Here is a 27,826-nt window from a genome sequence, read left to right as displayed (position 1 = left end):
GCGCCCCCTTCCTCTGACACTGTAGTCAAGGCCTCTCGTGTAAGCTGTCCTCCGAGATCCTATACTTTCCAATCAGGGTCATTTCCATTATTTTTAGGCTTCATTAGGATTTGCTTAGTCTGGATTCAAACAATAGCCACGCATTTGTGGCAGCAGCAGTGAGGCAAGTTGCAGCTGTTGGTGAAGTATAGAAATGGAAAAGGAGTCACACGGACTGTCCCTTTGTCATTCAGTTTCCTTCTTAAAAATGGGATAAATTTGGCTTAATATGGCAATATAAAATGAATACATGCACAAGAAATTATACGAAGGCCCTCAGCTCTTGTCTGACTGTGGTCACAGTGATATATTCTCACTATATTTTCACAACATGGGGTTTCAAATTCAAACTCATAGATAACTTTATTGTCTTCCTTATTCTCCATCAGAGGAAGATAGAGTCATGGTACAAAACAAGACTTATAAATGCCTAAAAGTTATTTTAGACCTGCTAAACAAGCATTTTATAAAACCAGAAATGACCCATCAAGATGTTTTATTGTACATATAGATCACAAGTATTCAACTAGTATTTCCTAGATAGAATTATAATTAATATTAAGAGATACTCTTGAATTAATAATTCATTTTGAAATCAGCTTTATAGACTAATATTTTTATTGACTGTTAATGCCTACAAGAAAAATGTTATGCGGAACTGTAAAAGATACATATTATCTAGAAATAATTTGAAAATCATTACATAAAAATCTGCACTTACAAGTATAAAAATATTTTAATGTAGGCTACACTGATATCTTTGTGACAAAAGGAAAGACACAATATTGAGGTTACATCAGAGACCAGGGCAATGGGCATGCTGAAACATGGCAGCACTCTTGAGTGCTCACCAATGCTGTGGAAATGATCTATGATTGCAATTAATTTCTTTTGAAATTTTGATTAAAATTGATCTGTCCAATTTTCTGCACTGGTTCTGTAAGTCAAATCTTACTGCGGAATTACATAAATCAATGTAGCCAGCACTTCTGTGAAATGGGGCAGGGTAGTGGATATAGAAGTAATTTCTAAGTTGTCAGTGACAGATGGATGTTCTGATCTCATAACCATAGTAAGGAAAAGGTCTTACCGTAGCTGTCATAGGCATCCTCATTTACTCCATGACCATAGTCATAGTATTCAGGCACACTGCAACAGATTGAGACAGGAATCAGTGATTCTGTAAGCAGAGGAACCAAACCTGAACTTCACAAGAAATATGAAATCACAATGTATGATAAGGTAATATCCCAAGAACCTCCAGCTATAAAACAATTCTAAAGAAATGCTCAGTGAGGAAAATGGAGATCATTGGTAAAAAGTGCTATGATTGTATCTACTATCTATATATCTATTGATCTATCTATCATCTTTCTATTATTTATCTAAAATCAATCAATCAATTGTTTATTTTGGTAATATTTTAGGTGATCTTCACCTTTACCTTCCTATTATATGTTATAGTTCCCCTCAAACACAAGTTTAAAACTTCAAAAAATGATAAAAGGAAAAATGTAGAGTCTATTTTTAAGGAAAAGATGCTATATGAATTGATGATCTGATATGTGGCCTTTACTATTGACAAGTTTAAAAATATACATCTTTTGATCTATAGACATGCCAAATATTTAAGCTATTTACTTTCAATATTTCCACAGTCAATAACCACGAAAATAGCACCTGTATTCTGTTTTTTTTTTTTTTTTTTTTTCAAAGAATCTCAATGTGCCTCTTCACACACAGTTATTTCCTGCGTGGTCCTACAGCACCGCCACTTCCCTGTCACTGGCTTCATTTCAGTTAGCACCCATGCCTGGCTAGGACTAACCCTCTCTTCGTGAGCTTTCACAACAACACTTCCTGAAGAGATGACCTTACTCATTCTTTCTACCGGCAATCCCTGGCTCCCTTTTGATTTCCACGCCTCCACTGAAAGAATTCTTATCCAGATATGGACATGTTCAAATGCAATAAAACTTCATTCTCATTTTCCTTTAAAATCATGTGACAGCATTGTCCTTTTATGCCCCTTTAAACACCCCCTTACCAGGCCATGGTAGAGGACAATGCAGCCAATTTTGAAGAGAACTGATAGACTAAGATCAGAAAGGAGAGGAGAACCTCCCCTATCAGTGGACTTGGGGAGTGGCATGCATGCAGAAAGGGGAGGGAGGGTGGGAGCAGGAGGGGAGGAGGGAGGGGCTTATGGGGGGATACAAAATGAATAAAGTGTAATTAATAAAAAATTTAAAAAAACACCCCCTTGCTTGGAGATATTTCTAATTAATTTCATTTTTTTGTATTAGTAAACTTTTCATTCTTTCACCACAGACTCTTATACGTTTATTAGAAATTTTCTCTTTTCTGTCCTAACTCCAAAAATAACCTCACTGTGGCTGTGTTTGAATACCTGCTCTACTCTTATGACTTCCAAATTACATCTCCACCTTTGGCATCTTCCCTCTGCTCTCGTGTGTGATAGTCTACTGTCACATACACAGTGTTTCTGTTTGCTTGTCAAAATGAACTTGTCAAATTCAAGTACAAAATTACAAAATTGCTTTTCTTCCCACCTCGTATTTGTTCCTTTTACATTCTTCCCTCATTGTCATTGGAAACATGTCAGTGTCACCCAAGTGACAAAACGTTGGGCTTTTCCTTTTTATCTCACATGCTATGATCAACCCCAACAGCAATTCCTTTCATTTCTACTTGCAAATATGTTCAGAACCTGAACATGCCCCAACATTTCCACAGCTGCAGCTGCAGTGAAAGAGTTCCCCATTTCTCTCTCAATTGATTCAACATCCTGCAAAATGCTTTGTGTGCCCTGTTTGCTTTTGTCTTTCCTCTTTCCACATAGCAGTCATTTTTATAGATACGTGAAAGCCTCCGAGTTCTCTACTCAAAAGCTATAGATGTCTTCCCAATGTCCTTAAGGGGGGGGGAGAAGGTAAAACTTTTATAAAACTTTGTTATTTCAGGGCCCCACCTACCGCTTTCGCCTCCCTTACTCAACTCAGGGCACACTGTGCTGCCGAACATTCTTTGACTATGGAAGACATACTGTTGTCCCAATGTCTTGACATTTGCTGATCTATTGTCTGACAAATGCGTTTTTCTAGGTGTTCAGCTGCCCTGCTTCTTTCCATGTTTAACTTATGTCACTTACAAAAGGTTCCCCTGATCGGTCTTCTGTCTAGCACGCAGCCATGTGTGCCCTGCTTATTCCTGTTGTCAGTCACAGCCTATCGTCACGTGAGCACACAATGCACATTTGTTCATTTGCTCCGTGTCGGTTCCCACTTATGCTTACTCTTCTGGGTTTTCATATCTGGTTCTCCTCTGTTTTCTATCACTGTCCCAAGTGATTTTCTATAGAAGTGTTTGGCATATGGTAGCAACTCCCGTTTATGACATACCATGGTTAATTGTCTGTAGGACAATTGTGTGTACCTAGTTTAGAATGTAACTTGGACATTTAAGAATTATATACAAAAAGTAGAAGTTATCATTTTGATAATTCTTACATTTTTACTGGTACTAGAGGCCCTATACATGTTTAGGAAAACATCCAATTTTGCTCTAAAAACTCCCTGGTTTAGAACACTCTCCCGGTGGTTTGGTTTGGAGCATCTCTTCTAGGACGTCAACACACCCTACATTGAGACGCGGACTTGCTGGCAGTGCTGTAACATCTTCCAGCTCTACCTGGCTGCAGAGTCTGTATATCTGACTCAGTGTTGCCCTCGAAGGCAACTGAGCTATAGAGATATTTGGAGGAATCCTATGGTAACCTACATCAGCCAGCCAAGATGGTGATGCAAAGCCAAGGGGACGAATATTCGCCTCTTACCTGAAGTAAATCGGATTTTGTATATAAGTAATTTACCATACAAAATCACAATGAAAGAAATATCTGATATATTTGGGAAATATGGACCTATTCATCAAATCAGAGTAGGGAATACACCTGAAGCCAGAGGAACAGCCTATGTCGTCTATGAAGACATCCTTGATGCTAAAAATGCATGTGCCCCCCCTCGCCCCCGAATCCAGATTCAATGTTTCTAACGAATATCTCGTGATTTTGTATTATAATGCTATCTGGGCATTTCAGAAGATGGACACCAAAAAGGAGGAGCTGCTGAAGCTTCTCAAGGAAAAGTACGGCATCAACACAGATCTCGCCAAAAGAGCAATAGCCATGAGCAGCCCGGTCACCTTTCTTCTTTTTAACTAATACTGAATTTTGTTATTTCTTATTTGAGACCAAAAATGACTTAGTTGAAACTTTTCTAAGCATTAGAATATGTCATGTTAATAAACTTGTAGTTTTTTGTAAAAATAACAAACAAAAAAACCCTTCTTGGTTTAAATTAAGTATAATTGATTACCGTTCACTTGAATATTAATTAAATATTTTAATACTACTAATTTCTTTCATTGACAACATTAGATAGTGAACCTACTCAACCAGCATCCTATCAGTAAGCTCCACGCCTAGCCCCAAATCCCTTCTAAGTATAAAGCACTATAAAAAGAAAGTGATCTTTTAAAATTTATTACAGTTTATTCACTTTGTATTTCAGCTGTATCCCCCACCCTTGTCCCCTCCCAATCCCTACCTCTCTCCCTCCCTCATCTCCTCCCATGCCCCTTCCCCATTTCATGATAGGGGAGGTCCTCCTCACCTTCCATCTGACCCTAGCCTATCTATCAGGTCTCATCAGGACTATCTTTCATAGTCTTCCTCTGTAGCCTGGTAAGGCTGCCCAGGAGGAGGTGATCAAAGAGCCAGCCACTGAGTTCATGTCAGAGACAGTCCCTGTTCCCTTACTAGGATACTCACTTGGAGACTGAGCTACCATGGGCTATAGGGATTCTAGGTTATTGCCATGGATGGTCCTTGGTTGGAGTAACAATTTCAAAAATGACCCCTGGGCCCATATTCTTTGGTTCTGTTGCTCAACTTGTGGTTCTCCAAACCCTTCCATATCTTTCTATCTTACCCTTCTTTCATAAGATTCCCTGTACTCGTCCCAAAGTTTAGCTATGACTCTCAGCATCGGCTTTAATACCCTGCTGGGTAGAATCTTTCAGAGGCCCTCTGTGGTAGGCTCCTGTCTTTTTCCTTGTTTTCACCTTCTTCCAATGTCTCTTCCATTTGCCTTTCTGAATGAGGATTGAACATCTTGCTCAAGTACACACCAAGGACATTTGCACAACCATTTCTCATAATAGCCAGAATTTGGAAACAACCCAGATGTCCCTCAAGTGATAAATGGACACAGAAATTGTGGGACATTTACACAATAGAATGCTACTTAGCAATTAAAAACAAGGAAATCATGAAATTTTCAGGCAAATAGTGAGAACTAGAAAAAAAATCATCTTGAGTGAGGTATCCCAAAAGCAGAAAGACACACTTGGTATATAGTCACTTATAAGTGAATATTAGACATATAATATAGGATAATCACATTAAAATATGTACACTTAAGGAAGCTAAGCAAGGAGGAGGACATATATATTTTTGTTGATTTGTTTTGTTTTGAGACAGGGTTTCTCTATGTAATAGATTTGGCTGTCCTGGAATTTGGTTTGTAGACCGGGCTAACCTCAAACTTACAGAGATCTGCCTGCCTCTGCCTCCTAAGTGCTGGTATTAAAGCCATGTGCCACCATGCCCAGCTCATATATATATATATATATTTCTTAATAGAAATGATACAACCCTGACTGAGAAGTTCACAATCAGCATGGTTTTGCAGAAGCACATGAGTAAGGCTGTCAATATCTAAGTCAGTCTGCTCACAACCACCTCTAACCCGGGCTTCAAGTGATCCAACATTCTGTTTTGGAGTCTGTCAACACTTGCATTCATGTATATATACCCACCCCCATTGATATTCACATGCTAAAAATAAAAAATTATGATTAAAGAAAGAAAAGATGCAAACCAATCCAGCATCCTCATACATATTCAGCAAATTCCTAGTAGTCATTTTGTTCATTTTCTGAGATTCACAATGTGGCAGACATGAGAAATTGATTTACTGATCAACACTAATAGGGGAAGATGTTGACACTGGTAACAGCTTTTCTTTAAATAAATATCTGATTCTCTTTCCTAAAGTATACTGTATCAGGACAGTGTACTGTTCAGTTGCTGAACACCATCTCCTCGTGCCACTATTGTCTTATATCATTGATTGTCATCAAGATTTGGATTGACAAAGGCAATGAAGAGGGTGGGGAGCAACTATAAGAAAAGACACAATCACACCAAGAGGAAATGGTCACTTTCAGATTCTAAGAGGTATAATGGAAAGACATAGGAAAATGATAGCTAACTGTCCTAATGGATTTAGTAGGGTCCAGATGTTTGTTTACTCAGCATTATTTCCGTAGAAAGGGCCTTATTTGACAAACAGTTCTGTAAGCAATGAGCATGTCCAGATATCCTTTCAGCTATATGTACTTTTGTGACAAAATGAAGAACTTAAGGCATGTGCAGATGTGATGTGGAAACCAAGTTCATTTCAAATTTAAGAATTCTCTCCTTTTCTCGGATTTGTGCTCCTTAATCTTCTTCATGAAGATCAAGCACTGTCTCCATGAATAAAGACAATGCTTGGGGAGTGACAGATTGTCACGAGGCAGCACCTCATCTTCAGACTTACCAAGAGAAGAAACCACTCTACACTGTTCCTTACCTCACTCATAGTTTTTAAAGAAAAATCAGTGTTTTAAATATTTGAAAAGAATGAAGGAATGAGGGTAAAAGAACATTTTGTTGAAAGAGACTGTCTCTATTTGGTTTCTTTGTTCTAGAATTCAAATCGATAGAGGGTTTTGAAAAGTAGACCTTATTGAGAAGTCAGATTTTCTATATTTCAACATCAAGGGACAACTAATACTGATTTAAGGCATCCTCACACTTTTCTATGAGCTACCCCAACACTGACAATTTCCAGGACAAACCTTGCACCTCTGCTCATGCACCAGCAGAAAGGGTACTATACAAACTGTTATCTCCAAAAAGGACAAATGGTACTTGACTCACTCCAGATATGCACACAGTTACATCAGTTTACCAGGAGGATGCCGGGGAACCTTCCGGATCTGGCATGACTCCCAGAAGAGAATCGTTGCCAGATGCACTAATCAGAAACTTATTTCACCAATTTCATCTGCGCCTGGCTGGATTTCATAACTGTTCCAGGCACGGAGGCACCTCTGTCCCCTTCTGTTTTCATAATTGTAGTTTTTAGAACAGTTACCCTGCTTCTTTCTGAACACTCCACACTGGGTGTTGTGTGTGGAGAGAGGTAGAGAGCATCGTGTGCTGGTTGCTTCACAAGCTACCAGGCCTTACAGAGTTGCATGGAGACCTAACTGAGAATGGAGGTCTGTGCTTCTCAGAGATGCTGGATTTTGAACTAGTTTCAGTTATGAGAAGTTGAGAGACCCTACACTGGGGAGAAGGAAGATATTTCTCTTGTAGTAGAAGAAAGGAAATCAGTTCACTAAAATTTGGTGACTAGAGGATCTAATAATAGAATACTTCTTATTATCTCTAAATCAGTACGTTCCTTCCTAAGAAACTGACTGGCTCAATGTTTCCTAGTGCCCTATATGACTGTAGCCACATGCAGCGTTTTAATGCTAATGCATTACAATTCATGTGTAAGTAAATTCCCTTTCTTCTACTCCCATTGCATTTTCATGATACTGGTTGGCTGGAGACATCAGTGACTAACTCCACTTTGGACAACTCATGTTACTCACAGCCTCCCACCAACTGAGTGGTCAGGTGGACTGAAATGCACCCTTTATCCCCTGCCACTTATGCAGGAAACCAACACGCTTTTCTCTGTACTACGTACTCAACTGTGGGTGCTTTTTGCTGTGGAATTTTAACCCATAAAACAAAATTGACAATAAAAGAAATCTCCTGATGTCAACAGGTATTCAGCTAATATTTGTTGGATGGATAAATAAATGATGGAATAAAAAAACATCAAGGAAGAGATCATTGTATTTCAGTCTCAGGAGTATTGAAGCTTTTTTTTCTGGAAGAGATTAAGATATAGAAAAGGCGTCTTCTTGTACTGGTAGCAATGGAAGAGTAACACACAAAGAAAAAACAAATCACTCATTTCCTTTTTTAGGTAAATGATTTTGGTTATAATTGTAACAAATTATTCTGTTAATAATCCTGTCTCTTATAATCCAATTATTTTTCATTTATCATTTAAATATTTTCTAATGTTGAAGGTATTTATATGCAAAATGTTAATAATCAGATATTGTTTAAGTAAATAATAAGACAATTTCAGATTTTGTATATGTACCAGTTCTCAGAAAAATGATATCCACTGTGGCCACAGCAGTAATCAAGTACTCAGGCACCAATAATGTTCTAATTCTAATTAACATTTCTGTACTTATAACTATATATAACTGTACTTATAACTGAGATACTTTTCTTTGTATTTTATAAAATATAAAATAAAATAATAATGAATTGAGACTTAAGTAATCAAGCTGTATTTATACGGAATTCACTGATCCTCTTTAACATGACTTCAACATGACTAAACAACAGAATAAAGGAAAAAGTCATAATGATACAGTAGTTTTTGGAAATAATGAAACGAAAGCACAAACATGATATTATATTATGATTAAGGTCACTTTAATTTTTTTCATTTTTATTTTATATATTTAAGGAATGCAGCATGGTGGTTTGGTACTTAGAGAAAAGTGATTGCTATAGTTAAGCAAATTAATATGTTGCAATAATATAAAAATTACATGTGAAGATATATAATATTAAGGGAACTATACTTAGCACTTAAAATCATTCTCAATGATTTTCCTATATTTGTTCTTCAATCTTGCTTTCTTGTGTTAATGGAAATATGTGAAAAAAATATTAAACATAGGTGAATTTCATCCTAGCACCGGATCTTTAAATTACCAATTGAGTTTTCCTGTGTTTTCCTGTTCATTTATATGATGCTCAATGCCCTCTGGTAAATTTCATCAGCTCTGTGAAAATTCTTGTTTACCAAGACATAAAGATTTACTGTTCGGGTTAATGAGTACAGCACACAGGTCTATGCAAACTTCAGTAGCATTCAGAATGCTAACGGACCATTAGTGGCTTGGAGAAAAGGGAGACCCTTTATCAAACATGTTAGCACTCTTGTGTTAAATCCTGATTCTGATGGCTACTCCTGAATGTTCTCTAATTGCAGGAATCTTCTGTATTTCCAGTAATAAAAGTGAAATTCTCAGCAGCAAATTGTGCAAGCCTGAACCTATTTCAAAACCTATTTGCTAGCAGGGCTTAGGCAATGATTCCATGTGTCTATTCCTTGTATTTTCTCTCAGAAACCATCAGTCTGCATCTCTCCTCACTCATCTCCCAGAGCATTCTTTTGTTTTCATTGTCCCCAGCTGTTCAAAGTAATGACATAATGACCATAAAGTCATAATAGTAGCAAAATAAGCTTCATATAGATAAATATTTTTTGTCTATTGTGCAAAAATATCACAATAAAAATTGAATAGAAGATACTGAAAATTCCTGGTAGGAATTACAGTATAGTAGAAAACCAATTAAACAAGTGTGAAACATTCTTTCTTTATTTTTTCACTCTCTGAATACTAAAACCTTCAGAGTTAGTAGGCATTGCCCAGGTCCAAAGGAACAAGGGAGCCTTATAGGTGATGTTAGCCAGAACTCAGACAAGAGAAAGTATGTCTACTGCTGCTGCTCCAAAGTATTCAGGGAGATGGTTCATGGAGTAGTAGTCAACAGGCAGTCTTGGGCAAGAAACAGGCAATATGCTTACAAAGTTGTCTCTGATGATGGTAAAGAGTCTAGAATTAGTTGAAGCATCACCTGCATACATTACACAGCTGAAGAGAAGCAGAAACATAGACAAAGACTACCGTAGCTGTCTTCCTGTCTCACTTGTGTTAAGAATATGTGATGTAGATCTCTCACTTGAAGTCACTCAGTTGTGAGAGACAAAAGAATTCAGTCTCACGGGTGGCAAACAGTGGCTTATGTGTAGAAAGTCAACATTTAAAAATATTTATTGTTTATTTTAACCTTTAGGCATAAAGGACAGAGAATTTCAATGAAAAAAGTTGACATGTGTTTCTTATGAATATGCCATTTGAGGAAAATCACTTAATCCTTTTGTACTCCAGTGTCCACACTTTTATAGGCAATAATTTTGTACTCCTCAAGTATTAAGGGCATAACCAATGATTACTCCATAAATGTCTACAGCATACGCTGCTCTACTGTGGTCAATAATGGGTGATTCTCCCGCCAATGAAGGTAGAGCTACATGGCTTCACTTTTTAATATTCATAAAGGCTGAAGTGCCAAAGATGATTTCATCTTGATATATTCTGAAACATTAAATAGCTATATATGCCTCTCTAAGTTTCACCCGATGGTAATCAGTGTTCATAGGATGAAATATAGGCTGATTATTCATGAGGTAAGTGACATATTTGTTCTGCTCATAGATTAAGGATCAAGATAGATGATCTATATAAGGCATACAGTGTAGAATTATTATCAGCTTGGCAACGATCTCCTTTACATAAAATGGGTATTTTCAGAGCGCTGCAGAGCAAGCAAGAGAGAAATACATTTTTGTAAAACACTGTTTGCAGGTTGAGCACTTATTCCTACATTTCTACAGATAAAAATCCCATTACAGGCAATGGTTCATCTTCTATTCTCAATTTAGCTCATTATCTTTTACTTGTTTTGACCCTTTGTTGCATAACTAAAGGTTGAAAATGTTTATGAGAACATTACTCTTCTGTTTAGTTGCATAAAATTATTATTAGAATGTAGCAATTATTTTCTAGAACTAAGACCATCAAATGGCTGATTAATCAGGCACCCGGCATTGTTAAATGAACTGTTACACGCCTTTGGTACAAATACATAGAGGTTACTGAACCCTGGCTTGAAACAGACACAACTTAAACTGCATACCAGTACTTTTTGAGCCATAATTAACACATGTCAATAGGACTTCAGTGCTGTAAACATTTATTTAAATGCTCTAGGTGACTCTGAGACTACGTGCTCTGATATGCTGTGCCAGTCTCTGTGACCCATAGTCTTCTTCATTCAAATCACAAATGTATTTTCCCTTGTGCCGCATAATGTTCTCAAACCACTAGTTCCTGATTCAAGAGCTGTTCTCACACACCATACATTGGAAATTAAATACACATAACAGAATCTGAGGAGGGCACACATACATTGATAAAGACAGTTCTGTTTTGAAGGACTGCGAGGCCACATTCATCACAGAAACCACATGGGACAGACACCAGGCAAGTCTTCCACTATTTCATGAATAAAAGCATCATAAAATATGCTTACTGTTAAACATTAGAGGTATGTAGGTTTCACAGCCTAGTAGAATTGGTATCGAAAGACAATAGAGACTTCATCCAGCAACAGATGGAAGTACCACAGCCAAACATTAGGCAGAGCTTGGAGAGTCCTATGAAGGATGGACAGAATGATGGGAGGAACCAGAGGGATCAGGGACACCAGGAGAACAGGGCCCACAGACTCAATTGACTGGGATTCATGGGAACTTGCAGAGATCAAGTTCTCTGTAGGCATCTGGCCTAGCTCTTCTGCATATGTGTTTCCTGGAATCTTTCATAGCACCTCTGAAAACATGAGAGCACCAGCACTCTGAGGACTACCTCAGAGAGGCGCCTTTTAGTTAAGTTCCAGCTCAATGCTGTCATGTGTCTGAAGTGTGTGAAGACTTCAGCAACAGGGTCTTACCTTCATGTTCTCAGAGGCAACCAAGGATACTCTTAAACTCCCTTGTACAATAATTTTAAGGGAGATTACTATGGTTGGCACTGGGGTTTTGGTTAGATAGTCTATGGATCTTTGATGAGGCAACTGTTAATCCAAGTAGCATACCGCATTTAATATAATACATAGATACTATGTAATAAATATATTTTAAATTATATAAAGAAAATATAACAACAGTAGTTTTCTCTCCTTATTATTCCTGTTTTCCCCTTTATAGCTCCTGTGTCCTGCTATTCTCTCATCTAAAGATGTGACGTAATGGTCAACAGATAAGAAAGAACATGAAGTATTTCTATTTCTGATTCTGAGTCATCTTACTCAGTATCATATCTTCTGGTTCCACCTATGTGTCTGGAATATATCATAATTTTATTTTTCTTTATAGCTGAATATCTACACTCCACATTCTTCTTATCCATTCATCGAATAAAGAACATATATATAAATGACAGACCAACAAGACACAGCTGACCAAACATCTGCACATGGATGTACTGAATCCTTCGGGAACAAGCTAAAGAGTGGTATGGCTCAGTCATAGGGTAGACTTACTTTTGCAATTTCAAAATCATAACAACAACAAAAAGAATGAATTGAACTTTGGTATAGCACATTGGTTTAGTGCAAAAACATTTTAAAATTTAGTATTCTTTATCTAATTTTGAGAATTTTATAATTTGTATGTAATGCAATCGATCATATCCAGATCTGTCCCTCTAACTTCTCCCTCACTTCCCTTCCACATTTCTCCATGATGACTTCATGTCCTCTTCTTTCTAAACTCACTGCATCCAATTAGTGCCGCTGCTGTATGCTGTATGCAGAGAGGTAGGGCCATTCACTGGAGCATGGACAACCCACTACCAACCGTACCCCTGAAGAACACTGAGTCTCTCTCCCCCAGCAGCCATCAAATAGCTCTCACCTAGGGGTTGAGTTTATGATCCCATCGCTCCATTCATGCTAAGATGTCATCTGGCTTCATCTTGTGCAGGTTTTAGCAGGCAGCTACATCTGGTATGTGTTCGTGTGTACAGCTCCCTCTTGTGTGCAGAAGACATGATTTTCAGCAGTCCTTATTTACCTCTGGCTTTTACAATCTTTTTGGTTTTGTTTGTAATCTTACCCTCAAAACAAAGATCAAATTTGAGATGGGGCTTTAGGTTTCATGGAAAACTCAAACTCAGGTAGGTGCTATCTCACTCCTCCATAAGGTGTTCAGCTTTTGCTCTCTTCTGGTCATTTCAAGGAATGCCTTTTCAATCCTGGGTACTTTATAATCAGACAGTCCTGAAGGACATGTGGTTCTGTAAGGAATTACACTCTAATTTCTTTGTCTTTTTCCTGGCTTAGTTTTACCTACCAGTAAAATCCCAGCTGACCAGCAGTTCTTGAAAGCCATTTGGTGCTGTCTCTTACCCTCCACTTGAGGGCTCCTCACATTCTCTCATATTCTGGTTTCTAGCACTCTCTTTATTTACTTTCTCCCTGGTCATTCACATATATTACCATGATCCTCAGGACATCTTTTTCAATCCATGTATCGCCTCCAATGACCACTCTGAACGAATCTTTATCACCATGCATGGCCTTAGAAGCAGTGTCTGGTCACTGATTTCTTTATGCTCGCTTGTGTACAGAAATCCTGAACGTCATAATTTACAGATACATTTTGTTTAACTTACAAATCATTTAATATCTCTCAACATATTGCTAGCATGTAAAATATATAATATTGTTATTGAATAGAAGATGTGCCAGCCTACATTTACTAAAAATAACTACAATGTTTTCCATCCTTCAATCTACCAGTGATGTCTAGCACCTCTGCTGCTGAATCTGGCTAATTCTCGTAACTAAGAGGATGTGGCTACATCATAAAAGGCATTGTTGTAGCTTCTGCTTGTGGTTTGTGATAGCCATGTGGCCCAGTGAACTGCCACACTGTGAGGAAACCTGAGTCCTTCAAAATAATGTCCCTGTGAGCACGCCACACAGTGGTTCCATTTCTGGTGCATGCCAACAGAAACATGTAAACAGAGGCAATCTCCAGATAACTCCAGTGACCAGTCACGGAGACTCTTGGCCTTTTTTGTCCTTGCACATGAGGATCCAGACATAGTGGGACAGAGACAAGCCATGACGTGCACCTTGAGAAAATTCTTAATGCACGAATCTGTATTTTTGTTTTTATCCCACTAACTTTTCAGGTGGTTTGTTTTGTTGAAATGGTGGTTAAAAGCCTAGATTCAAGCTTTTATTCAGGAAAGCCAAATAAAGAACAGAACCCAAGGACCACCTTCATCATCATAAGGACCAAATAGCTACAGCATCCTATGTTTGAACAAATGGTGATTCCAGTTCATTCACAGTGTTTGCCACTCCTTGTTTTATATTTTGACAATCATTTATTTAGCCACATTCCTTCAGCTATATGTTAAACATGTTTATTTCTTTCTACTTATTCATATTTTATTTTGGTAATACCAAACTCCTACACCTACCACTGAAACAAGGAATTCATCCCAACTGCCCTCATGCTTGGTCCTTTGCAAAACACATTGGGGTTTTGAGAGTTTAAGATGACTCAGTAGCACTCATTTCTGGAGCTCTGACTGTGTGTGGTTTGCCCACCACTCTCAGGTTTCCTACTGAGGAAAGTCTTCAGTTCTGAATGACCCTAGTAAGGAGAGGTTTCCTTATAGCCATGAACTAGTGAGAAGGTTTCAGTAACTAACTGTGACCCATAGGTTCCTATGGAAGACTGCTAATTCATGTGGCTAGGAATAATGTCATTTCTACCTGGCCCAGGTAAAGTTACACGGACAATTTATTTTTGCAAACAGTCTAGTTATCACGAAAATTAAGTTTGAATCAATGAAAAATAAACTATTACTATAAACACAGAGTGAATAAAAATTTGAAAAAAAATGCTTTATTGCCTTTATATTTATGCTGTATCTCTAAGGCCCACATCTGAAGTAAGGATTGTAAATGGCAATGAGTACATGAAGAAACTGAGTTTCATTCTGTTGAGATTAAATTCACACAATGTAAAATCTGTTTTTTATTCATGCAGAGATCTGTAGATAGCATGAATAGACAACAGACTTCTGTAATAGCTGTGGGAAAAATCTCAAATCCAATAATCCCATAAATTCAATATTATCATGGACTCTCTGGTGTTGAGACAAGAGAATCGAATTATACAATGAAGGTGAACACTTTTACAGTGAATGGTGATGTTTAAATGAGCAAGACGAGCTGTTATCTGCCTTATGCCATGACATTTATTAAATTACCATGGGTTTTTCACTTTTCTGTTTTCATTAGAATGAGTTCTGTAAACTTAGCATCAAATGCAACACTCCCCTCAAACGCACAGCTCGAAAAAACTAAATAATTTAATTTTTCTCATGTTTAGAATAATTCTTCAGTCAGGCTTTTTATTTTTAAGCCTGAAGGTAACCCCCTATATTCTTACTACTTCACATGCATGTCCCTTGATTCGCTCAGGTGTGTATTGGAAGTGTGTTGAATTTATGATTCAGTTCAAAGTTCCAGGCTTTAGTCTTTATGTCTAAGGTGGTAGACTTAACAGATGTGGGTTAGAATTTACTGTTGGAATTAACAAGCATTAAAAATCAATGCCTTCGTCTCATGGTGCTGTGAGGAGATAGATGGCCTTAAGCAAACAGCGCAGTTAAGCACAAAACTGTGATTGCTCTGATGAAGCACTCACAGCAAGCAGACTCTGAGGGAGGACATGATGGCTCCCATCCTTAGCGCTATGAATACTGAGGCGCAAAGAACTTCAAAAGGTGGTCTTGAAGTCATGATGAGACCTGATAGGCTAAGTTTAGATGGAAGAGGACAAGGATCTACCCTATCAGTGGACTGCAGAAGGGGCATGGGAGGAGAAGAGGAAGGGAGGGCATGATTGGAAGGGAATGAGGGAGGGGGCTACAGCTGGGATACAAAGTGAATAAATTTTAATAAATAAAAAAATTAAAAAGAAAAGCAAATACACTTTTAATACCATTGGGGGACAAAAGGTGGTTTTGTACAACCACTTTGGAAATCAATCTGGCGCTTCCTCAGAAAATTAGGCCTCAAGATCCAGCTATATCACTCCTAGGCCTATATCCAAAATATGTCCCACCATTCAGTAAGGACATTTGTTCAACCATGTTCATAGCAGCTCTATTCATAATAGCCAGAATCTGGAAACAAGCTAGATGTCCCTCAGCTGAAAAATGGATACAGAAAGTGTGGTACATTTACACAATGGAATACTACTCAACAATTAAAAACAAGGAAATCATGAATATATATATATATATATATATATATATATATATTCACTTATAAGTAGATATTAGACATATAACATTGGATAAACATACTAAAATCTATAGCCCTAATGAAACTATACAACAAGGAGGACCCTAGGAAAGAGGCTGAAACCTCACTCAGATGGACAAAAAGGATAGACATCAGAAGTAGGAGAAGACAAGGTACAGGACAGGAGCTTTCCACAGGGGGCCTCTGACTTTGATACCTTCAGGGTTTTGAAGGAGAGACTCATAGCCAAACTTTGGGCAGAGTGCTGGAATCCTATGGAAGAAGAGGAAGACAGAAAGACCTGGAGAGTACAGGAACTCCACAAGGAGAACAACAGAGCCAAAATACCTGGGCCCAGGCATCCTGCAGAGACTGATACTCAACCAAGGACCATGCATGGAGAGGACCTAGACCCCCCTGTTCAAAGAAAGCCCATTGGCTGCTCAGTTTCAAAGTGGGTTCTCTAGTAAGAGGTACAGGGGCTGTCTCTGACATGAACTCAGTAGTAGACTCTCTGATCACCTCCTCCTGGGTGGTGCAGCCTTGCCAGGCCACAGAAGAAGATGATGCAGCCAGCCTTACTGAGACTTGATAAGTTAGGGTCAAAAGAAGTGGAGGAGGTCCTCCCCTATCAGGGGACTAAGGAAAGGTCATAGAGGGAGAAGAGGGAGGGAATGTGGGATTAGGAGGAGACAAGGGAGGGGGCTACCACAAGGATACAAAGTAAATAAATTGTAATACATAAATAGATAAATTAAATTAAATTGAAAAATGGTGGTCTTGGGCCGTGTTTTCCCAATCACTATCATTTCATATGTTCACTGTACTCTTCAGAGAACAAATAAATGTTTTCGAAAAGTACAGGAAGTCATTTAAAACCCCAGCAAATGCCTGTTTCCACAGCAATTTCATGACGTTGCTATAACATCCAAACAGATGACGTGAAACATTCCAGTTACTGGTTGTTGAAGTGTTACAAATTTTGGGTGTTGTGCTGGTTCTCTTCCACTGGTCTTCTCTGTGCACTTGTTCCTTCTAGTCTCTTCTTTTGGGAGGATGACTAATGGTTGCTCCATCCCCTGGGTTAGCTATCCTCTGCTTCCTAAAGGGTCAAGACCATGGGAGCCGTGGGAGAGAGCGTGAGGAAGACAGTGGTGCTGCAAAATCTACCAATTCTTTACACTTCCCCTCCAGTCTGGAGTGTCAGTTCATGTCTGGCAGCTTCTCCCATAGTTATCTCCCTTTAATGTCCATTTGCAGAACCACTCAGTCACGAGAGTATTGATCCCAGAGGACTGACGTCTTCCTTGTGGTACTCTGCCAAAGAAAATAACTCCCTCACTACACCTCCCTAAAATTACCTTAAGTGTCTCATCTGCTCTGCAGCCCACACACTGCATATGCCTGACCATTACAGATATTAAAATGAATGGATCTTTTACACCAAAAAAATTGTAAAATCTTTGTAGTTCACGTCTAAATCAAAATTTCAGATCTGATCTTTTAATTTTCACTTGTGACAAATACCACTCATATCTAGGTAAATGAGAGTTGTGTTTCCATATCTATGATTTGTTTTGACATAGATTTTTTCATTTATTTATTATAATTTATTCACTTTGTATCCAAGCTGTAGCCCCTCTCTCCTCTGCTCCCAATCCTGCCCTCCCTCCCTCTTCTCCTCCCATGCCGCTCCCGTGTCTGCTGATAGGGGAGGTCTGATCCTAGCCTTTCAGGTCTCATCACGACTGGATGCACTGTCCTCTGCTGTGGCCTGGTGAGGCTGCTTCCGCCTCAGGGATAGGTGATCAAAGAGCCAGCCACTGAGTTCATATCAGAGACAGCCCCTGATCCCCTTACTAGGGAACCCACTTGGAGAGTGAGCTGCCATGGGCTACATCTGTGCAAGGAAATATCAGCAAAAATTTCACAACATTGTGTGATTTTAGAAGGTCGATCTCTGAAAATGTTAATGGCAGAAGGAGTAGATAAAAATGTGACAAATGGCATAAAAGATCATTTGGTCCAATTAAAGATATTGACCATGGAGTGTAATTGATTTTAAGCTGTAGACTTCTTGAAAGTCAGTCACCCAGGAAACTGCAGTTGTAGCTCTGTACTATGGAGGTTGCATAATAATTCTGAGATCTAGTGTTTTACTTTTCCTCCTAGATACAGATAAATGGGAAAAGATGGTTGGAAATCCCTTCTAATGCTATCATCCTCAGCGGTCATTAATGTCATTCAGTTAAACTGTCTCCTGAGCATATTTTGGTACAGAGCCTTTTCTGATACATTTGAAAAGTTTCAGAAGTCATGATGCCCTATAAAACATGAAGGGCTTAATGTGCTGTTCTATACTTTGAACTCCAGTGAAACTGTACAGCTGTTTCCTTTGTGAATATCTCTGGAGTTCCTGATGAAGATAATACAATGGCTCTGGAAAGGCATCGCCTGGCTGCTGCTTCAGGATTCTTATAATTCTGTATTCACTAGCTGACTAGCCCGCCAAAGACTATGTCCTTGTACTTCTGAAAGATTACACATCTCCTCTTTAGACTCCAGACTTCTACAGTAGCATATCTTCTGATTTTGATCTTAACAAAACAAATATGATTTGTATTATCTATCAGAAATATTCAAATTGTTTATAAATGTTGGAGTCATACATTCATACATTCCTTTTTTTTTAACTTTATTTCTTTCTCTCCTTTAATTCAAGGCTTACATTATTTTTTTCCAGTTCTAACTCTGCTAGTTTTTCCAGTTCAAAATTCTGGTTTTGGCAGTGCAGAAATTATATTCGTAGTGAAAGCATATAAGGTCCATTGTGAAACTCCACTGCTTCCATGTCGAATGGCTGCTCTGAATATATGGAAAGCCACTGAGATTCACAGTTTGGGTCTCGTTAATTTCATGTCTTTTATTTGTAGCATTTTTTTTTCTTTTCTATAATAAGGTTTAAAATAATTTTTTTATTGTTAGTTACATTTTATTAACTCTGTATCCCAGCTATATCCTGCTCCCTCAACATCTTACATTAATAGTTCAATTAGGGAGTCATATCTTGGAAAAAAAACCTGAACTAATTCTTGAGAAAAATGAACTTCATTTCACACCTGATTCCTAACATCTTATTATCCTCCAAATATTTGAATATACAGACTTGCAAATGACTCTTCAGACAAATTATTAGCAGTAGATATAATATTATTATTTAAAAATTAAATATTGTTCCTCCAGATCCTACACTGCGGTGTATACACTTTCACTTAGTAAGTAACCAGAATTTTACAGTGTTGGGATGGAGTCCAAGGCCTTATGCATTCTACACTGTCACTCTGTCACCGAGCTACAGCCCCAGCTGAATTGCTTTTTAATTCTAATCCAAATTGTTAATCATACCTTTTTCTCCTATTGATACACTAATAGAAATAATGTAATGCTAAGCATTCAACACATCTGCAAATAAATTCTCCAGTGCTCATCTGTTTATTTCTAGGACATCCTGACGTTATGCTAAAATCTCCATACAATTCTATTAAGTAATAATTCTATGTATATTGATGTATTTATTTAATTTATTTATTGATATTATCATTATTGAAGGTCTCCAAGTCTACTCTCTCTGTGTCTCTTTGTTTCTATGTCTCTGTTTCTCAACACTCCTTTTTTCTCTTGACTCTTTCTCACCATGTTGTATGGTTAGTTTGGAACTCATTATCTAAGCAAGTATGTCCTTGTATTATATGTGAATTTTCATGTCAAATTTTGTATTAGTAGTGATTAAATGATATTTGACAAAGATGCCAAAACCATACAATGGAAAAAAGACAGCATCTTCAACAAATGGTGCTGGTCCAACTGGATGTCTACATGTAGAAAAATGAAAATAGATCCATACTTATCACCCTGCACAAAACTAAAGTCCAAGTGGATCAAAGAACTCAACATAAAACCAGACACATTAAATCAGCTAGAAAAAAAAAATGGGGAATACCCTAGAACTCATTGGTACAGGAGAAAACTTCCTGAACAGAACACCAACAGCACAGGCTCTAAGAGCAACAATCAATAAATGGGACCTCATGAAACTGAAAATCTTCTGTAAAGCAAAGGACACCATCATCAAAACAAAGTGACTGCCTACAGATTGGGAAAGAATCATCACCAACTCTTTATCTGACAGAGGACTCATATCCAGTATATATAAAGAACTAAAGAGCCGGGAGAGGTGGCTCAGAGGTTAAGAGCATGGTCTGAACTCAAAGATCCTGAGTTCAATTCCCAGCAACTACATGGTGGTTCGCAATTATATATAATGAGATCTGGTGCCCTCTTCTGGTATGCAGGCATACATGCAGGCAGAACACTGTAAACATAATAAATAAATAAATCTTTAAAAAAAAAAACTAAAGAAGCTGAAAAGCAGCAAACCAAGTAATCCACTTAAAAAATGGGGAACAGAGATAAACAGAGAACTCTCTGTAGAGGAATATCGAATGGCAGAGAAGCACTTAAAGAAATGCTCAACCTCATTAGCCATTAGGGAAATGCAAATCAAAACAACCCTGAGATTTTACCTTACACCCATCAGAATGATCAAGATCAAAAACTCAAGTGACAACACATGCTGGAGAGGATGTGAGAAAGGGGAACCCTTCTCCACTGCTGGTGGGAATGTAAACTTGTACAACCACTCTGGAAATCAATCTGGCGCTTTCTCAGACAACTAGGAATAGCGCTTCCTCAAGATCTAGCCATACCACTCCTAGGTATATATCCAAAAGAGGCTCAAGTACACAAAAAGGACATTTGCTCAACCATGTTTGTAGCAGCTTTATTTGTAATAGCCAGAAGCTGGAAACAGCCCAGATGCCCCTCAACTGAAGAATGGATGCAGAAACTGTGGTGCATCTATACAATGGAGTATTACTCAGCAATGAAAAATAAGGACATCATGAAATTTGCAGGTAAATGGTAGGACCTGGAAAGGATCATCCTGAGTGAGTTGTCCCAGAAGCAAAAAGACACGCATGGTATATACTCACTCATATAAACATACAACATAGGATAAACCCATTAAAATCTGTACATCTAAACAAACTAAGCAAAAGAGAGGACCCTAACTAAAATGTTCAATCCCCATCCTGAAAGGCAAAGAGGATGGACATCAGAAGAAGAAGAAGAAAACAGGAAACAACCTAGGAACCTGCTACAGAGGGCCTCTGAAAGCCAGAAGAAGAAAACAGGAAACAACCTAGGAACCTGCTACAGAGGGCCTCTGAAAGCCTCTGCCCTGCAGACTGTCAAAGCAGATGCTGAGCCTGATGGCCAACTGTCAGGCAGAGTGAATGGAATTTTATGTAAGACGTGGGAATTAGTAAGAGCTGGAGAGGACAGGAACTCCACAAGGAGAGCAACAGAACAAGAAAATTTGAACACAGGAAACTTCCCAGAGACTCATACTCCAACCAAGTACCATGCATGGAGATAACCTAGAATCCTGACAATGCAGCCACTTCTGATGAGAACTGATAGACTAAGATCAGAAAGAAGGAGAGGAGGACCTCCCCTATCAGTGGACTTGGGAAGGGGCAGGCATGCAGAAAGGGGGGGGACTGGGAGGGGAATTGGGAGGGGCTTATAGGGGGATACAAAATGAAGAAAGTGTAATTAATAAAAGTTAAATAAAAAATTTAAAAAATTAAAATTTAAATATGTAGAAAAAAAGATAGCATATTACTAAAAGAAACCTACAGATAAATGCAACCCTTATCAAAATAATGATATTTGATTCCCTGCACTCTGCCCCAAGTTTGGCTATGAGTCTCAGCATTTGTGCAAGGAATCTTAATGAAGAAGGGGGAGATGAATGCCCTGGAGGGGAGACAAGTTCCACAAGGAGAGCAAACCTCCCCCCCCCCCAAAAAAAAAAAACTGGGCACAGGGGTCTTTTCTGAGACTTATAGCCCAACCAAGGACTATGCCATGAGATAACCTAGAACCCCTGCAAAGATGTAGCCCATGGCAGCTCAGTATCCAAGTGGGTTCCCTAGTAAGAAGAACAGGGGGTGTCTCTGATATGAATTCATGGCTGGCTCTTTGATCACCTCCCCCTGATGGAGGAGCAGCCTTACCAGGCCACAGAGGAAGAAAATGCAGCCAGCCCTGATGAGACCTGAAAGGCTAGAGTCAGATGGAAGGCTAGAGTCCCTATCAGTGGACTAGGTGAGGGAAATGGGAGGAGAAGAGGAAGGGGCACAGGCCTGGGAAGGGATGAGAGAGGGCTACCACTGGGATACAAAGTGAATAAATTAAAAACAGAATTTCTTAAAAAAATTAAAAACATGCCTTCAAAAACAATATAAATTAAAATAAAGAGATATTTGTGTTAGCTACTTTTATGTCAACATGACACAAGCTAGAGTCGTTTGGGAGAAATGAATCTCAATTGAAAAAAATAGATCCTTCTACCGGATTGACCTGTGGGCAAGCCTATGGTGCATTTTCTCAATTAGTGATTGATGTAAAGGGCCCTGTCCATTGTGGGTGGTGCTACCACTGAGCAGGTGGTTCTCGGGTATATAAGAAAGGGCAGGGAGGAGATGAGGGAGGGAAGGTGGGATTGGTAGGGAATGAGGGAGTGGGATACAGTTGGGATAGAGTTAATAAAATGCAACTAATAAAAGAAGAAAGCCTTGAAGAAATAGCTAGCAGGCAATACTATTCTATGGCCTCTGTATCAGTTCCATCAGTTCCTCCCTTTAGGTTTTTGCCCTGACTTCCCTGGATTATGGAATAAACTATTTCCCTGCCAAATTGCTTTTTGTCATGGTATTTCACCATTCCAATAGAAACTCATAGGTTCTCAAAAGCAGTAGAAAAAAAATCATAAGATTGAAGTGGGAGCACAGTAACTACTAAATTAACCTTATTTAAAAAGATCAATGCTAATGTACTCACAAAGAATGAAAAAATAGCAAGATATTAGCATAGCATAAAAACAAATCAAAAGGTGGTCCCAGGGGATAAACAGGTTACAGCCTGCCCAGCTTTTCTCCTGCCTTTCAGGGGCCACACCTCACAGAACTCCATAACCTTCCCTCTGGAGGAAGCCTGCCAGCCCCAGGATCAGGCCTGTGGGATCCCAGGAACAGCAAGTTAGAGCCTTCACAGCCCTTCTTCTGTTCACCTGGGACACAACCAGCAGAGGAACATCCAGGCCTACAGGTCCCCAGGAAGACCCAGTCAGCAGAAGTAAGCAGTCTGCTCTTCCCTGAGATCCACTATCAGGCCCAAGGTGCTGCCTCTGCCTCCTTGAGGAGTCCAGTCAACATCAGGAGCATCCAGACAGTACCAGGGACAACCAGATGGCCGAAGGCCAAGATAAGAACACAATCAAAAGAGCTTGGATAATATGGCATCAACAGAAGCCAGACATCCTACTGCAGCAAACAGTGGACAGACTGACACAACTGAAACAAAAGAAGACGTCCTGAAACCCAACCTTATAAAGATGATAAAGTCTTTAAAAGAGGATCTGATAAATCCCTTAAAGAAATACAAGAAAATTCAATCAAGTAGGAGAAGGAAAATGAATAAATCTCTTAATGAAATACAGGAAAATACAACTAAACAAGTCGAGGAAATGAATAAAACTGTCCAAGACCAGAGAATGAAAATAGAAGCAATAAAGAAAATACAAATGGAGGTAATTCTGGAGGTGGAAATCTAGGGAAAAGAACATGAAAAAAAAAGACACAAGAATCACCAACAGACTACAAGATATGATATCATGAATCAAAGGACCTAATAGGCTTACAAGAATGGGTTAACATAAGAAAATCCATTAATGCAATTCACCATATAAACAAATTGAAAGAAAAAAATAACATGATCATTTCATTAGATGCAGAAAAAGCCTTTGACAAAATCCAACTTCATGATAAAAGTCTTAGAGAAATCAGAGATACAAGGCCCATGCCTATGATTCATAAAGACAATACATCCAAAGTCAATAACCAACATCAAATTAAATAGAAACTCAAAGCAATTCTACTAAAATAGGGAACAAGACAAGGCTTCCCACTCTCTCCATATCTCTTCAAAATAGTACTTGAAGTTCTAGCTAGAACAATAAAACATCTAAAGGAAATAAAGGGGATACAAATTGGGAAGAAAGAAGTCAAAATATCCCTAGTCACATATGATATGATAGTATATACATATGACCCCAAAAATTCCACCAGAGAACTCTGTCAGGTGATAAACACCTTCAGCCAAATGACTAGATATAAAATTAATTGAAAAAAATCAGTGGCCCTCTTGTACACAAATGATCAATGTGCTGAGAATTAAATAAGGTTAACAACACCCTTCACAATAGCCACAAATAATATATAATCTCTTGGTGTGACTCTAACCAAGCAAGTGAAAGGCCTCCATGACAAGAACTTCATTCTCTGAAAAAAGAAATTAAAGAAGATATCAGAAGAAAGAAAGACTGCCTATCCTCATGAATCAGTAGGATTAAATAGTAAAAATGGCCATCTTCCCAAAAGGAAACTAAAGATCCATTGCAAGTCCCATTAAAATAACAATACAATTCTTTGAAAATTTAATTTAATTTTTATTAATTACAGTTTATTCATTTTGTATCCCATCCATTCTCCCTGCCCCATCCCTTCCCAATCCCACCTTCTTCTACTATGCCCCCCCTGAGTCCACCAATAGGGGAGGTCCTCCTCCCCTTCCATATGACATTAGTCTATCAAGTCCCATCAGCACAATTCTTTACAGACCTTGAAAGAACAATTTTCAACTTCATATGGACAAAAAAAAAAACAAAAAAACAAAAAAAAAACAAGCAAACAAACAAATAACCACAAATAAACAAAATAGCTAAAACAATTCTGTACAATAAAAGAACTTCTGGAGGTATGTCCATTCCTCATCTAAAGCTATACTCCATAGCAATAGTAATAAAAACTGCATGATACTGTCATAGAAACAGACTAGTTGATCAAAGGAATTGAATCAAACACCCAGAATAAACCCACCCACCTATGGAAACCTGATTTTTGAGAAAGAAGCCAAAACCATACAAAAGAAAAAGAAAACATCTTCCACAAATGATGCTCTTCCAACTGAATGTCTACATGTAGAAAAATGCAAATAGGACCATATTGATCGAGGGCAGAAGAAGATGGTGGCAGCTAGTGTGTACCTTAGCTGAAGGGCAAAGGATCTGCAATGTGGAAATTGTACCGAATGGAACCTTCTCCAAAATAGACCATATAGTTGGTCACAAAGCAAGCCTCAACAGATACAAAAAGATTGAAATAATCCCTTGTATTCTACCTGACCACCATAGACTAAAGCTGGACCTCAACAACAATGGAAATAACAAAAAGCCGACACGCACATGGAAACTGAACAACTTGCTACTCAATGAGAGCTGGGTTAAGGAAGAAATAAAGAAAGAAATTAAAGACTTCCTAGAATTCAATGAAAATGAAGGCACAACATACCCAAATTTATGGGACACATTGAGAGCAGTCCTCAGAGGAAAATTTATAGCACTAAGTGCCTTCAAGAAGAAATTTGTAATATCACATACAAGCAACTTAATGGACCAACTGAAAACCCTAGAAAAAAAAGAAGCAGATACACCCAAGAGGAGCAGAAGGCTGGAAATAATCAAACTCAGGGCTGAAATCAATCAATTAGAAACAAATAAAACTATTCAAAGAATCAATGAATCAAAAAGCTGGTTCTTTGAGAAAATCAACAAGATAGACAAACCCTTAGCCAAACTAACTAAAAAGCAGAGAAAATCTATCCAATTCGGCAAAATCAGAAATGAAAAGGGTGACATAACTACAGACACTGAGGAAATCCAAACAATCATTAGGTCATACTACAAAAGCCTATACACCACAAAATGTGAAAATCTAAATAAAATGGACAATTTTCTTGATAGATTCCATCTGCCAACATTAAGTCAAGATCAGGTAGAAAGACTGAATAGCCCTATATCCCCCAAGGAAATTGAAGCAGTCATCAACAGTCTCCCCTCCAAAAAAAGCCCTGGGCCAGATGGTTTCAGCACAGAATTCTACCAGACTTTCAAAGAAGTGCTAACACCAATACAACTCAAACTATTCCACAAAATAGAAACAGAAGGAACATTACCAAACTCATTCCATGAAGCCACAGTCACCTTGATACCTAAACCACACAAAGACCCAACAAAAAAAGAGAACTTCAGACCTATCTCTCTTATGAACATTGATGCAAAAATACTCAATAAAATACTTGCAAACCGAATCCAAGAACACATCAAAGATATCATCCACCATGACCAAGTAGACTTCATCTCAGGCAGGCAAGGGTGGCTCAACATACAAAAATCCATCAATGTAATTCACCATGTAAACAAACTGAAGGAGAAAAACCACATGATCATCTCCTAGATGCTGAAAAAGCATTTGACAAAATACAACACCCATTCATGTTTAAAGTCTTGGAGAGATCAGGGACACAAGGCACATACCTAAACATAGCAAAGGCAATATACTGCAAGCCTATAGCCAACATCAAACACAATGGAGAGAAACTTAAATCATTCCCACTGAAATCAGGGACAAGGCAAGGCTGTCCACTCTCTCCATACCTCTTCAACATAGTACTTGAAGTTCTAGCCAGAGCAATAAGACAACTAAAGGAGATCAAGGGGATACAAATTGGAAAGGAAGAGGTCAAAGTGTCACTATTCGTAGATGATATGATAGTATACATGAGCAACCCCAAAAATTCAACCAGAGAACTCCTTCAGCTGATAAACACCTTCAGCAAAGGCAGGATACAAAATCAACTCAAAAAAATCAGAAGCCCTCCTGTATACCAAAGACAAAAGGACCGAGAAAGAAATTAGGGAAACAACACCCTTCACAATAGCTACTAATAACATAAAGTACCTTGGGGTGACAAAATCCAAGCAAGTGAAAGACCTGTTTGAGAAAAACTTCAAGTCTCTGAAGAAAGAAATTGAAGAAGTTATCAGAACATGGAAAGATCTCTCGTGCTCATGGATTGGTAGCATTAACATTGTGAAAATGGCCATCCTGCCAAAAGCAATCTACAGATTCAATGCAATTCCCATCAAAATACCAACACAATTCTTTACATACCTGGAAAGAAAAATTCTCGGGTTCATATGGAGAAACAAAAAACCCAGAATCTCCAAAACAATCCTGTACAACAACAGATCATCTGGAGGTATAACCATCCCCGATCTCAGCTGTACTACAGAGCAATAGTAATAAAAACTGCATGGTATTGGCATAGAAACAGAAAGGAGGTTCAATGGAACCGAATAGAATACCCAGAAATAAACCCACAAATCTATGAATACTCGATTTTTGACAAAGAAGCCAAAACCATTCAATGGAAAAAAGATAGCATCTTCAACAAATGGTGCTGGTCCAACTGGATTTCTACATGCAAAAAAAAAAAAAAAAAAAAAAAAAAAAAAAAAAAAAA

The 27,826-nt window shown here is 38.3% G+C and overlaps 1 protein-coding gene across 3 annotated transcripts in view; it reads right to left on the bottom strand.

Annotated features, from left to right (window-relative positions):
* Nucleotides 1-27,826, bottom strand: part of Khdrbs2 (KH RNA binding domain containing, signal transduction associated 2) — a 514,570-nt gene that overhangs the window by 53,510 nt on the left and 433,234 nt on the right. For all 3 annotated transcript variants that reach the window (XR_008720013.1, XM_055606304.1, XM_055606285.1), the window contains exon 8: nt 1,130-1,188. Coding sequence is in view for 2 of the 3 variants with exons in the window: in XM_055606304.1 (XP_055462279.1) it covers nt 1,130-1,188 (59 nt within the window). In the remaining variant the exon portion in view is untranslated. The remainder of the gene's footprint in view (nt 1-1,129; nt 1,189-27,826) is intronic.

This window comes from Psammomys obesus, unplaced genomic scaffold, assembly GCF_907164565.1.
Source record: "Psammomys obesus unplaced genomic scaffold, mPsaObe1.curated_primary_1811, whole genome shotgun sequence".
Classification (NCBI taxonomy): domain Eukaryota; kingdom Metazoa; phylum Chordata; class Mammalia; order Rodentia; family Muridae; genus Psammomys; species Psammomys obesus.
The sequence above is the reverse complement of the archived record's forward strand: the minus strand, read 5'-3'. Positions and strand labels throughout refer to the sequence as shown.